The sequence below is a fragment of the Planococcus citri genome, chromosome 1 (genome assembly GCF_950023065.1).
Source record: "Planococcus citri chromosome 1, ihPlaCitr1.1, whole genome shotgun sequence".
Lineage (NCBI taxonomy): Eukaryota > Metazoa > Arthropoda > Insecta > Hemiptera > Pseudococcidae > Planococcus > Planococcus citri.
The window spans coordinates 31,670,185-31,683,254 of record NC_088677.1 but is presented as its reverse complement, the minus strand read 5'-3'; the positions used below and the strand labels follow the sequence as shown (position 1 = coordinate 31,683,254).

Genomic DNA, 13,070 nt, shown 5'->3' with positions numbered 1-13,070 from the left:
TTTTTTAGTTAAAAAAAATGTGAAAAACAAAAACTATGAAGGTGCCCTGGACAAAAATTAAAATAAAATAAGTTCTAAAAGTTCCTTGAACTTGCCACTTGAAAATTGAAACCAGTCTGTTTCAGTTCAGAGTGGGTATCAAATTACATACCTATTGGTTTTTTTTTTAAGTATGCAGATGTACGAAGTACGAAATTACGAAATACGAATTACGATGAATCAAAAATACAATGCTCGTCAGCGCATCTGCTTGATTTTTCAATTTCAACTTTCAAGTGTCTGTTGGAAAAAGAAAAGTTTTTGTACCTACCAAATAAAATAATAATTACTTCTTTTTTGTTTAAAAGGTTTTAAATACATTGATTTCTTACATAAAAAATTAGAAAAAAAATTGAAATCAAAATTTCAAAAATAATTCGAAATCTGAAATCAAAATTCGAAATATCGACTATCGCGACTATCGATAAGTGTGTGTTTTGTTTTGTTCGATTTCTAGACTGTCTATAGTTCGATTATCGATTTTGAAAGTTCTTATCACTTTTTGAAAACCTTATCAAAAATTTCGGAAAAAAACTTTCAATGAATTTTAAATATTATATAATCAAGAATTTATGAGACAAATTTTCAAGAAAAACATAGACGTTGAAGAACATGGAACTGATGGAAGAGGACGACGATGAAGTTGTTCTAAAGGTAACGTTTTTCTCAAAGTTTTTACTCGAAGTACCTAGAAATTATACCAAAAATTTTTCATTTTCCAGAATTCCGCTTTATACTCGCATTTACTTGAGAATGGTTTGAATGATTTCGAATCGGCCGAAATTCCAAAACTTGATAATTACAATACACCTCCGGTATGGGCAACATAGAACTTGATGCATTCAAAAATTAAATCCTTTAAATACAAATTTGTATTTTTCAGGATGTGCCCGAGAAGAATGAACTCGATAGTCATGATATTTATGAGGTAATTTTGTCATAGATTCGCATATCTACTCGAAAACCTATTTTATTGTGAGCTGATTTTCTGTATGTCTTCTGCGTAGAACGCCGCTGGTTTGGATAAGTTCACGGATATCATTCTGAACAGCAATCTTGTGTTTCACGATGACATTATAATTATCAAGAATTTTACTTCAGTTTATCAAAAACCCTATTCTGTTATTAAGTAGGTGCAGCTTTCGTATTGTTGAATTATTCTTCTGCTATTTCCTTCGAATGTCTATTTCTCTTTATTATTTCAGATCTTCGTACTTTAAATTAATATGCCAGACTTCGGCTACGAGTTCCATCAGTTTGTTATGCTCGTTTCGCGCCTTCAAATTTAAACCATTGATTTGCGTTTCTTTGAGCCTTACACCTTTGGGATTCTATACAGTGAAACGTTTGCATCAGATGTACGTCGAGTACAAAGATAAAACCTGTATAAATGAAATGATAAAAAATATGAAAGATTTGTCTATGATGGTGCACAAATGTGTGAAGTTCATTCAAGAATCAGAAGTATTAACGTATTATTCAGTCAACGAAAGTAAAATGTATATTTCGAAACATATTTTTCACAAGATTCGCGTCTCTTCTGTTTTTACACTTTTGTTGAATTGATTTACAGAAAGTCGTCTTTCGGAATATCATCTGGGAATAATAATTGCAGAGGGCAAATCATGTTCCAATTACGTCGTGCAGTTTATGATACTCTTCAGTCAATTATTTTCAACTTGAAAACTACCATTTGTTCATTAGTGAAAAATTTTCCTATTAAGAAATCCGCAGAGAATATGAATTTTTATCTAGCTTTTTTGAATGAACAAGAGCTATGCTGCGCTAAAAATCATAAAGAAACAATCACTGTCGACGAGTTACAGGTACCCAATTAAAAATTCATTATAATTTTTTTCAATTTTTTAAATTTTAATTTGGAATTTAATTTACAGAAAATGAAATACATTTATTTACTGCTGCAGTCAGAATTTCTTAAACGTTTATGCCTCAATATGAATCCTTCTCTATGCGTAAATCGGATCAATAAAGATAAATTACTTCATTTAGTGGAAACAGTCAGCGTAAATTATGCTCAACTTCATTCGCAAATTAAAGACGTCTTTCATATCTTCTACATTTTGGAGAAACCAGATGAACGTAAAACAACGACTAATGCTGACTGGATTTATAAGGAAGCTTACGTTAAAATTTGTAGCGTTTCTCAAAATTTACAAACGTTGCTGAGAAAAAGTCGACACATCGAGGAATATTTAGAAAACACCAGAATACAAAATAACGATCATGATAATGTGATTTCCACTCTTGATGCGTTTTCCGAAGAATTAGTTGAGCACTACGAGCGTTCCAAGTCAGTGATTGATGATTTTTATAACTACGTGCTGCGTCAAAAACCTAAAACCTCGAATGATATTAATCCTACTTCTATTTCTACCACCGAAGAAACTAAGGATATCCATAGAATTGCTGTACCTGTAGGAAAATCTGATTTTAATCCTTCATGCCCCGATGAAGTGTTCATCGGTGTTTCATCTCAAGAAAAAAAGACTGAAGAAGAAAATGCGGACGAAGATTATACCGTTTCGAAGAAGTGTTCAAAATTACTCATTAGTGAGCTGAAATTAGCTTTGAAAGATAAAGCTCAAGAGTGGAAAGAGAGAGAACGAGTTGCCTTACAAAGTAAAAATTTAGTCGATGAGGAAGAAAGTGAATCAGATGAAGAAGACGTCTCAAGCTGTGATGAACTAGATGATTTGAAGATAAATAAGAAGGAATTTTTTGAACTGGATTCTGAAAGTAGTGAAAATGAACTCAGTACGAATGTGAACCTACCCATGAATGGGTTTCCGATGGGAGCCACGTTTGCTGAAAAAATTGCATTTGCTTCGTCCAAATGGGGTTTAAAATCTGAAGAATTTGTGGATGACAGCGAAGATGATGTTTCGCAAGAATCCGACTCCTGAAGTACAAATTTTGCTCGTGTGATATTAACGAATAACTCATTTTGATTAAATTTCTTTACTTTTAATAGGTAACACAATTTTAATATAAAAATACTACTTTTTTTCTTTTTCTTTTAAATCTATGAAGCCTTTTTCTTTGATAATTTCATCTAATTTGTTTAAATCTTTCAAAGAGAATTCAGCGGAACCACGACGTGCTGGTTTTGGTTGAGAAGGATCAGGTTTCCAAGCAATCAAATTGATCAACTGGAAAGTTGCTTGAATTTTTCCCGGTTCGCCGTACATATTTTCGTATATTGCTGCTGCGGCTAGTAACGTATCTCTGGACAGATGAGTGCATCGGTTGATCGAGGCATTATTCTCTCCCATGGCTGCAGTATTAAAATCGAGAAATTAGTTTCATGATTTTGAACATCAAACCCCAACTGTAGTATAATTACCTTGCAAATCCCACATTAATTCGAACATAGACGGATATCCAACGTTTAACTCGTCGGTATCAATAGTCAGTAAAGTGTATCCGGCCATAGTTAATAAACTTCCAATATCACGTACAGCTGCAAATGGTGAAATATGAGATGAAATGCCACCGTTACGTTCTAAGTCAGCCAGCTGCAAGGATGACCTGTGAATCAAATTGTTATTTATTAGCGCATAACAGCGAATATGTGTTTTTTGAAACAGAATAGCGTTTACCTCAACTCATATAACGTATCTCCACCAAATAAGGACCCGATTAAAACACCATCATTTTTAAGGCATTTCAAAATTTGAGACAACGATCCTGGTAAATCATTCACCCAGTGTAACGATAAACAAGATAGAAAAACATCGATGGAATTAGGATCAAATGGTAAATTTTCTTCATCGACGATCATTTTAGTGCATTTTACTCCTTTGGGCTCTTCACATTGATCTAATATCAATGAAGACGAATCACACAGAATTAATTCATCAGTCATATCCGGATCTATGTATTTACTTACATATCCACGACCGCAGTTGAGATCAACTATTTTATTAAATTTTCTTTTTATATCGATTAAATTATCATAAATTCTCGATCCCACTTCTTCTTTCAAGTAATCGGCGAGTTTACTATCAGGATGGATAATAGCTCTTTCTTTCTGTAATTTTTTAGCCGTTCTATCGAAAACGTACATGGAGGAGTTTGTGTTTTTAGACATGTAGAAATACTGGGTTTTATATACATTGCAGCATTGCTTGAAGAGCGAATTTTTATGTAACATAATTCAAGATTATTTTCTAAACGTTCATATTATTGGTAACAGGAATTACACATTTTCACTTTCAGAACACTATGTTTGAAAAAATTTAGCAGGAATTTGAATAAATAGAATAAAGAAACCTTCACGATCAAAAAACACCGATGAGGGGTGAACTTTCAATTTCACCGCAAGCTTTCGAACTTTGATAAAAAATTTTGATAACAGGAGCGGCGCCATCTATTGAAAACCTGTGCAACCTGCTGGTAAATAAACATCGTTCTCTCTCTCTCTCTTGATAAGATAATTTAATTTTTCCGATCAATTATCAAAAGTGATTAATTAATTATGCATGCAATTTCTTTTATGTAATCTGAAACGGATACCCGCATGTTATGTATTCTCGCATGGTGTTTATTCGCTGGATTCATTAAACCGTAAAGATCTATAAAGATCAATTTTCTGATCGACTAGAATGGCGTCTATAAAAATTCCAGAACAGAAGGTTATATTGTGCGGTGAATATGGCGTTGGTAAAAGTTCTTTGTTTCGAAGATTCGCCTTTAATTTATTCATACCGTCTTCGGATAAACAGTCGACGCTGGGTTTAGATCATTTTAACAAAGAATATAACGTTGGCGATAAATCAATTAAAGTGAGTAAAGTGTTCAAATTTTCATCATCTACTGCAATGTGTTTCATTTCAGGTGGCAGATAGTTGTTAAAATAACTATAAATTTGTTTTCAGTTGCAACTTTGGGATACAGGTGGCATGGAGAGAGTAGCTTCTATTACATCCAGTTATTACAAATTCGCCGAGGCAGCTATTTTGGTGTTTTCTTTGGATAATGCAGCTTCATTTCATGTTCTTTCGCAGCATTTGTTAGACGTTGTTACGTACGCAGAGAACGCGAAAATATTTCTTTGCGGTAATAAAGAAGATCTGGAAGGATCGATGCCCCAAGTAACTCCTGCTGATTTGGAATCATTTTGGTAAATGTTCTGAATCTGTTTTTTTTTTTTTCGATAATAGCCTCGACGCCACGCGTCAACCAAAAACTAATTTTTTAAATAAACTTGTTTCCTTTAATTTTTTCTAGCGAACAGTGCCATAATTTGATAAGTGCAACGTACAAGACATCTTGCAGAACTGGAGAAGGCGTAGAAGAAATGTTCACCGATATTGCGCAGCATTTAGTGCAGTCAAACAGATCACGATTGGAATTGCAGAATTTCAACAGAGATTCGTTCAAAATATATAAAACTAACGAAGAACCAACTGAAGATTCATGCTCATGTTAAATTTTAAAAAGTTACCAAGACGTTTGTACTGTTACCCCAAAATAATCAATTATTCGAGATGTACTTGCTCTGGAATGTGTTCGTGGATTTTAATTACGTATTTATGTTGGAATGGTTGGTTGTGACGAGAAGTTCAGTTTTTTAAATGTTTCATTATTTGAAAGTGGAGCCAGTATTTCTAACTTTTGTATTAATTACCTAGTTTAACATTCTTGTAAAAACTTAATTTTCATCATCAGTGTTCGTTGTAATTTTAATATTTCTTTTTAGCTGATTTTTTCGGATCAAAAATAACTTTCGTTTTTAAATATGTAATAGCATATAGTTCAACTTACAACATACCTACCTACTTACGTGGTTGTTCGTTTTGATTAATTTTTGTCAAATTTTACAATCTAATGATTCATCGAATACTTTCACTAAACTTTTACTGCCAATAGAGGTGTGAAATATTGTTTTAAAAAATTTTTTAATTGAATAATTTTTTACATGAAGAAAAGAAAACGATTTGTTTAAGGCGAATGGTAAATTTAATCAAAGTTTACTAAACCTTCAATTTTTTCTTTTCATTTTATTCTCTTTATTGTGTGGTTGGATTTTAATTATATAGTAAATCATATGTTCGATGTTGAATATTTTCACGAGCCGATTTTGTGTTAATTTTTGCATTTAAGTACCTACGTAATGTTCATTGTTATTTCTATTATGCTTCTTTTAATATAACTTGAATTACTAATCCTTTGTTAATTTTTATTGAGTAGGTATCTGAAATATTCAAAGTATCTTATGTACCATGAGCTGGGAAATTTTCAACATAGCTGAAATTTTTTCTCATTGAATACGTTTTGAAGTATAGTTTTGAAATGAACTTTCGTTTGTAATGAATGCAAACCTTAATTAATGGCATAAATCACTGCAAATTGATGTAGTGACAGTAGGTAGTATACGTATTGTACTCTGTGAGAATATTAGTGAATATTCAAGCTTCAATTCATGTACCTTCAGAATGTCATTTTTTGATTCGATTAGCACTGAGCTGAACACTGCAAAGTGCAAAATAATGCAAAGGCCACCGCAAAACTTGAAAAAAATAGCACGAATGAGTTTGTTCCTTAGTACGGAAGTTTTGCTGATGATTGAAACATTTTTGAAACTTCCGAAATCACATAAGTTTGCCATATGAATGATCAAATATAAATTCATAATCGTCTCAATTATAAGCAATTGAGCAGTGACAATTATTATTGACATTGACTGCTGTGTTTCCATTTATTTCCCATTTCCAATCATGAATCATTAGCCTAAAAAGTGTTTTACTATTTTGTGTTTCGTTTCGTTAGTGTTTCGGTTTGCATTTCTGATTGGACGTAGGATATTCGAACGAAGAACGAATGAAAACGTTTCTTTTGCGTTTCTCACTCCGACAGCAACAGCTGCAGCAGCATTGCTTATCAATTCATTTTCCTTACGTCATTCTCATTTCTTGTTTCAAGTGCTTCTTAATTATTTGAAAATTATTCAATTGAAGATCTAATTAGTAATTTTTAATTCATCTTACTCGATCGTTTCGTTCCTTTACGTACAGTGTTTGCATTTATTTCGTGTTTCAAGAGTATAAAATTTACGTCCAGTGTAAGTCATTCAAGACTACTTTGTAAAATAGTGTCCAATGAACTGAACAATATTGGAAATAATTATTTAAGAAACACTGTTTACAAGTTACACGTATGTACTTGATACTGTGAACATTGCTTAATAACTAACTGTACATAATCTTGGCACTGTCTGGTTGCAGGAGTGCGGGCCAATTTGTTGTCGAGCTTCAAGGCAACTTCCTAGTCTGTTCCTCTAATGTTTATCATCTTTTAGAAATTCGCCTATTTTAGTACTTATTATTTTAGATTTTTTATTAAATTATTATTATAAAGTGCAATCATGTCCCTTTACAAGTACATCGGAACCGTACACAAACTTTCAATGCAGAAACACATGAATAGAATAGGTAAGTTGAATGATTGATTTGTTAATGATAAAAGTCATTACTCTTCATGTTTATTGTACGTGTTCAAAGTCAACAATTTTACATCATAAGTCGAGTTGAGGAAAATGCATGTTTTTTCGACGAATATAACCATTTCTTTGAGCTGTTTCCATAAATATGCTCCAGTATTCTTTATTATGTGGGAATTGATTTTCGTGTTTTTGTGTTTAAGGACGAATGGCATGGAGGAGCTTTCAGAGCGATGTACAGAATAAACACTTTAAACCTAAAGTAGTCCAGAATGTTATGGTTTTAACTTTCGATACCCCAAATGCTAAGGTATAAAATAATCATACCCCATGTAGTTTTTCGCTGATTTACAATTTGAATGACGTCATTGATGATTTTTTTTCAGGTAAATTCTTTAAACCAAGAAGTAATGGATGAAGTAGTAACAATGCTCAGAAAGGTCGAAAGTGACCCGAGCATCAAAGGTGCTGTTCTTATATCTGGAAAACCAGGCTGTTTCATCGCCGGAGCTGATATCTCCATGTTAGAAAAATTCAAAACAGCCGAAGAAGTACAACAGGTTTCCAAAAATGGGCAAGAAGTATTATTCAATATAGAAAATTCCACTAAACCTATCGTAGCTGCTATTCAAGGCTCTTGTCTTGGTGGTGGTTTAGAAGTGAGAAAAATCACTATTATCGCGTTAATGTTTTCATCAGAACAATTCTACAAATCTATGATGATTTTAGGTAGCCATGGCTTGTAAATATCGTATCGCTGTCAATGACCGTAAAACAGTATTGGCTTTGCCGGAAGTCATGTTGGGATTATTGCCTGGTGCCGGAGGCACTCAAAGATTACCGAAATTGACTTCGGTACCCGATGCGTTAGATCTGGCATTAACGGGAAAAAATGTAAACGCCAATAAAGCGAGAAAAATAGGATTGGTTGATCAATTAGTAGATCCTTTAGGCCCCGGACTTACCACACCCGAGCAAAGGTTACAATTTTTTTCTTTATTATGTACAAGTTGAAGTTCGATTTCATTAATTTTTTTTCTTCGTCGTATAGAACACGCGAATACTTAGAAGAAATAGCTATTCAAGCTGCTGTTCAGTTAGCCGATGGTGGCTTGAAACCAAATAGGCAAACGAAAGGCTTAGTGAATAAAATTATCAATTTCGCTTTGAAGTACGAATTCGCCCGAAATTACATATTCGGCAAAGCTCGCGAGAAAGTTATGAAAATGTCTCAAGGACTTTACCCAGCTCCTTTAAGAGTAAGAACTAGTTCTTCGCCAAGTAATCGTGATTATTGAGAATAAATAATTAATTTTTCGAATTATAGATAATCGATGTTATAAAAACCGGAGTCGAAAAAGGACAAAGAGAAGGATACATCGCCGAATACACCGCTTTCGGTGAATTATCCCAGACACCGCAGAGCAAAGGATTAATAGGCTTATTTAGAGGACAAACTGAATGCAAAAAAAATCGATTTGGTGTTCCTCAACAAGAAATCAAGTAAGCATTATTCAGGTGTAATATAAATGATGGAATGAGTTCGTACTATTTACTCATTTTTTCAGAAATATCGGCGTCTTGGGAGCCGGTTTGATGGGAGCTGGTATTGTTCAAGTATCGATCGACAAGGGATACAATGTTATTTTAAAAGATGCTGCGGAACCCGGATTAATACGAGGAGTTACGCAAATTGAAAAAGGTTTAATAAACGCTGTAAAAAGGAAGAAGTTAACAGAGTACGTTGATCGATATTGGTTTCGTCTTTTTATTTAATTTTTTAAATCGTGATTTGCGTTAATTTTTGAATGATTTGTTGTATTTTTAGCATTGAAAAGGATCGTTATTTAGCTGGCTTAGACGCTACGTTGTCATATGATGGTTTTAAAAAGGCTGATATTGTTATCGAAGCTGTTTTCGAAGACATTAATATTAAACATAAAGTTATCAAGGAAATAGAAAGTGTGGCACCTCCTCATTGCATTATCGCCACTAACACTAGTGCCATTCCTATCACTAAAATCGCTCAAGGTAGCAGCAGACCAGAAAAGGTAATTTTTGATCTCTTTTGAGCATTTGTACTCTACCTCCTTCGCCTTCTCCACTCCTAAAAAATCTGATTGATGATTTCCCGAGTAGATGATCACTTTAAGGATCAAGTTCAATTAAACGTTATGTTTTATTTTTCTGTACCATCTGTTTGTAGGTCATCGGCATGCATTATTTCTCTCCGGTAGACAAAATGCAGCTTTTAGAAATTATTACCCATGAGAAAACTTCTAAAGATACGGCAGCTGCAGCTGTAGCAGTTGGTTTAAAACAGGGTAAAGTTGTAATAGTCGTGAAAGACGGGCCTGGATTCTATACTACGAGAATATTGGCAGCTATGATGACGGAAAGTGGCCGTATTTTACAAGTACGTGCTGCCATTATTGGAAAAATCTTTTGAAACCTTATGATCAAATTTTCAACTTTATGTTTTCGTTTTCGTAGGAAGGCGTTAATCCGAAAGATATCGACAAAATTATGAAAAAATTCGGATTCCCTGTTGGACCAGCTACGTTAGCTGATGAAGTTGGTATCGATGTAGGAACCCATATCGGAATAGATCTCAGTAATACGTTCGGAGAACGATTTGCTGGAATGAATGTTGAAGCCCAAAAAGAATTTGTTGCGAAAGGATTTTTAGGTAAGCGTATTTTTCACTCATCTTGAACCTATTTTAGGTGTTGATGATTCTAAAATAATTTCATTTGTTTCAATTAGGTCGCAAGTCAGGCAAAGGTAACTTCCTCTATAAGGCGAACACCAAAAATAAAGACATCAATCCTGGCGCCTTAGCAATTTATCAGAAATTTAAACTGGAACCGAAAGGTGCTCAATCAGAAGAAGATTTACAATTGAGAATGGTTTCGAGATTCGTTAACGAAGCTGTGCTATGTTTACAAGAAGGAATTCTAAACGGACCTGTAAGTATTTCGTCTATCTTTCCGCCTTCAATCTTTAAATTTAGATGCTAATCTAATTCTGTGTGTAGGTTGAGGGAGATGTTGGAGCTGTATTTGGATTAGGTTTCCCACCTTTCTCTGGTGGTCCATTCAGATGGTTGGATTATTATGGAGCTGACAAATTGGTGTCGAAAATGTCTGTCTACTATGACTTGTACGGTCTTCCCTTCCAACCTTGCCAGTTGCTGTTGGACTACAGTAAAGACAGCTCTAAGAAATTCTATCCTTCGTAATATGAGCGATATAGGCGAAAGTAATCAGTTTCATTTCGTATGAAAATCATGGTCGAGTGATATTTTCGAATTTCATTTTAGTTTGTGATTTGTTCATGTTTAATTTCTACGTATTCTACCGTATTTTTCTTTTGTACCGATGATGTGTCTTGTATTTGATGTACATAGTTAATTTATTTTAATAGTTCAGGGTTTATTTATCTCAATGTATCTTATACCTTTTTTTTATGGCAGAATGTTAACCGGTCTTTCCTTATTTTAGGGGTATTTTGAAGTCTGATTAAAAATATTTTCTATTAAAGTCTATTCAATTGCTGGAATTCAACTCGAATAAATATTTTTGTCTATTGTTACTGTAGTGTCATTTTTATTTTATTAAAAAAATATCTACTTTCAGTTTGCAAGTACGAAAGCTTGCTGAATCAAAGGTTTGAGTTTCTTTGATGAGGGATTGAATAGAAATAGAGGAGAGATGTAAATGGTCTAAGATAAATTATCAGCATGACCGAGAGCGAGAAGTGGCCTGTATAGAATCTTTGGTAGAATAGAATTTGAAATAGAATTCGAATATCGTATTTGTGATCTTGAATTGAATGTGAAAAGTGAAAATTAAGTATTGACTAATATTGGTATTTTTGGTCTGCTTTTTTCCTCAAGTCAATAGTTGTTACGATTCAGAAATTCGAATTTTGATTTTCCAAATTTTCAAATCCATTTCATTATTTTCGGCCTGTCGGGTTTCCTTTCCGGTCGACTTTTCGAGATTTTTGTTTTCAATTTTTGTTTTGTTGGGTTTTCGGTTTCGATATTTTGGACTTTTGTTTTTTTTTTCTGTTTTTGGTATAGTCCAGTCATTAAAGACCAATTATGTCCCATCTACGGGAAAAATTATTATCAAACAGATCTTTCGCAAATATTGTTCACAGAGGTCCCCTCAACAACATACTAAAAGTCCTGGCCCGTACGGGGTCCGGAACCCCCTCAAAGGGGGGTGGAACCTCCCCCAAAATCAGTTTTTCGCCATTTTCTCCCCCGCATTGTATTTTAGCGAAAAATATGTAATAAATAAAAGAATCTACGTCAAATTTCCGATCTAATGATGTATCAACTTTCCTTGTATGTTCAAGGGGGGCGGAACTGCAACCATTTAAATGAGGGGGGTTTTCTGAAAAATAGATAAAGGCTATAGGCGCCTAAGAGGGGTGAAATGGTCCCCGAAAACGTTCGAGTTGATATTAGTATGGAAGATAGGTACCATTGAGAAACTTCTGCGTAGAAAGTTTCAGATCCACACCCCCTCCTCTTTTTGGGGAACCCCCCTTTTCTGAAACTTCAATGATATTTTTCTCAGCCCCATTTCAACCGATTTTGAAAATTTTTCAGTATGTTGTGTATATCCGTAGTAGGTATTCCCACAAAAATTTTCAACCCCCTCCCCTCATATTTACCCCTCAAAATAGCGTTTCTCAACTTATTTTATGCTTTTTAACAATAAAAAAAATTGAGGGGGCCAAGTGCTCTGGAGAGGGCTAGATGAGTCTAGCAAAAAATCTGACGTCATATTCGTGCTCAGCGGTATCGAATCATAAGAAAACGACACCCTATTCATTAATTATTAGTTATTTTCCCCAAAATTCCCATTTCACCCCCAACCCTCTCTAAGACTCATTTTTACATCATTTTGAGGGGTAAATGTGAGGGGAGGGGGTTGAAAATTTTTGTGGGAATACCTACTAAGGATATACACAACATACTGAAAAATTTTCAAAATCGGTTGAAATGGGGCTGAGAAAAATGTTATTGAAGTTTCAGAAAAGTGGGGTTCCCCAAAAAGAGGAGGGGGTGTGGTTCTGAAACTTTCTACGCAGAAGTTTCTCAATGGTACCTATCTTCCATACTAATATCAACTCGAACGTTTTCGGGGACCATTTCACCCCTCTTAGGCGCCTATAGCCTTTATCTATTTTTCAGAAAACCCCCCTCATTTAAATGGTTGCAGTTCCGCCCCCCTTGAACATACAAGGAAAGTTGATACATCATTAGATCGGAAATTTGACGTAGATTCTTTTATTTATTACATGTTTTTCGCTAAAATGCAATGCGGGGGAGAAAATGGCGAAAAATTGATTTTGGGGGAGGTTCCACCCCCATTTGAGGGGGTTCCGGACCCCGTACGGGCCAGGACTTTTAGTATGTTGTTGAGGGGACATCTGTGAACAATATTTGCGAAAGATCTGTTTGATAATAATTTTTCCTGTAAAAATGTCTTTAATGACTGGACTAGTATCCGGGTATCGTTTTCCAATTTCCATGTTTTGTTTTATTTTA

The 13,070-nt window shown here is 34.2% G+C and overlaps 4 protein-coding genes across 5 annotated transcripts; 3 read left to right on the top strand and 1 right to left on the bottom strand.

Moving 5' to 3' along the window:
• The first annotated feature begins 482 nt into the window (after positions 1 to 482).
• Positions 483 to 3,064, top strand: LOC135831366 (vezatin-like). Its single transcript, XM_065343785.1, has 7 exons — positions 483 to 693; positions 762 to 854; positions 923 to 967; positions 1,047 to 1,168; positions 1,245 to 1,538; positions 1,613 to 1,865; positions 1,935 to 3,064. The coding sequence occupies exons 1-7, from the start codon at positions 652 to 654 to the stop codon at positions 2,961 to 2,963; spliced, it is 1,878 nt and encodes a 625-aa protein (XP_065199857.1). The 5' UTR covers positions 483 to 651; the 3' UTR covers positions 2,964 to 3,064.
• Positions 3,003 to 4,384, bottom strand: LOC135831368 (arginine-hydroxylase NDUFAF5, mitochondrial). Its single transcript, XM_065343789.1, has 3 exons — positions 3,660 to 4,384; positions 3,404 to 3,588; positions 3,003 to 3,334 (listed from the first exon to the last, which is right to left on the bottom strand). Exons 1-3 carry the CDS (start codon positions 4,211 to 4,213, stop codon positions 3,057 to 3,059), a joined length of 1,017 nt encoding a protein of 338 aa, XP_065199861.1. The 5' UTR covers positions 4,214 to 4,384; the 3' UTR covers positions 3,003 to 3,056.
• Positions 4,385 to 4,511: 127 nt separating this feature from the next.
• RabX6 (RAS oncogene family member RabX6) lies at positions 4,512 to 6,227 on the top strand. The gene is made up of 3 exons (XM_065343792.1): positions 4,512 to 4,844; positions 4,938 to 5,182; positions 5,290 to 6,227. Exons 1-3 carry the CDS (start codon positions 4,665 to 4,667, stop codon positions 5,489 to 5,491), a joined length of 627 nt encoding a protein of 208 aa, XP_065199864.1. The 5' UTR covers positions 4,512 to 4,664; the 3' UTR covers positions 5,492 to 6,227.
• Positions 6,228 to 6,978: 751 nt separating this feature from the next.
• Positions 6,979 to 11,095, top strand: Mtpalpha (monolysocardiolipin acyltransferase Mtpalpha). 2 transcript variants are annotated; one of them, XM_065343784.1, is made up of 13 exons: positions 6,979 to 7,123; positions 7,287 to 7,493; positions 7,705 to 7,811; positions 7,888 to 8,160; positions 8,231 to 8,481; positions 8,553 to 8,760; positions 8,829 to 9,004; positions 9,070 to 9,240; positions 9,330 to 9,552; positions 9,708 to 9,917; positions 9,995 to 10,190; positions 10,268 to 10,470; positions 10,539 to 11,095. In XM_065343784.1, the coding sequence occupies exons 2-13, from the start codon at positions 7,427 to 7,429 to the stop codon at positions 10,740 to 10,742; spliced, it is 2,289 nt and encodes a 762-aa protein (XP_065199856.1). In that variant the 5' UTR covers positions 6,979 to 7,123; positions 7,287 to 7,426; the 3' UTR covers positions 10,743 to 11,095. The 2 variants fall into 2 exon arrangements, with proteins under 2 accessions (XP_065199856.1, XP_065199855.1); XM_065343783.1 differs by having other exon boundaries at positions 6,991 to 7,216.
• Positions 11,096 to 13,070: the final 1,975 nt, after the last annotated feature.

Excerpts from the sequence above, each read along its gene's own strand:
- LOC135831366 (XM_065343785.1), top strand. The coding sequence starts at position 652 with ATGGAACTGATGGAAGAGGACGACGATGAAGTTGTTCTAAAG. Across the intron at positions 855-922 it reads ATAATTACAATACACCTCCG|GATGTGCCCGAGAAGAATGA; the intron begins GTATGGGCAACA and ends TGTATTTTTCAG. Across the intron at positions 1,539-1,612 it reads TCAGTCAACGAAAGTAAAAT|AAAGTCGTCTTTCGGAATAT; the intron begins GTATATTTCGAA and ends ATTGATTTACAG.
- LOC135831368 (XM_065343789.1), bottom strand. The coding sequence starts at position 4,213 with ATGTTACATAAAAATTCGCTCTTCAAGCAATGCTGCAATGTATATAAA. Across the intron at positions 3,589-3,659 it reads GATACGTTATATGAGTTGAG|GTCATCCTTGCAGCTGGCTG; the intron begins GTAAACGCTATT and ends TTTGATTCACAG. Across the intron at positions 3,335-3,403 it reads ATTAATGTGGGATTTGCAAG|CCATGGGAGAGAATAATGCC; the intron begins GTAATTATACTA and ends TTAATACTGCAG.
- RabX6 (XM_065343792.1), top strand. The coding sequence starts at position 4,665 with ATGGCGTCTATAAAAATTCCAGAACAGAAGGTTATATTGTGCGGTGAA. Across the intron at positions 4,845-4,937 it reads TTGGCGATAAATCAATTAAA|TTGCAACTTTGGGATACAGG; the intron begins GTGAGTAAAGTG and ends ATTTGTTTTCAG. Across the intron at positions 5,183-5,289 it reads GCTGATTTGGAATCATTTTG|CGAACAGTGCCATAATTTGA; the intron begins GTAAATGTTCTG and ends AATTTTTTCTAG.
- Mtpalpha (XM_065343784.1), top strand. The coding sequence starts at position 7,427 with ATGTCCCTTTACAAGTACATCGGAACCGTACACAAACTTTCAATGCAG. Across the intron at positions 9,553-9,707 it reads GTAGCAGCAGACCAGAAAAG|GTCATCGGCATGCATTATTT; the intron begins GTAATTTTTGAT and ends ATCTGTTTGTAG. Across the intron at positions 10,471-10,538 it reads AAGGAATTCTAAACGGACCT|GTTGAGGGAGATGTTGGAGC; the intron begins GTAAGTATTTCG and ends TTCTGTGTGTAG.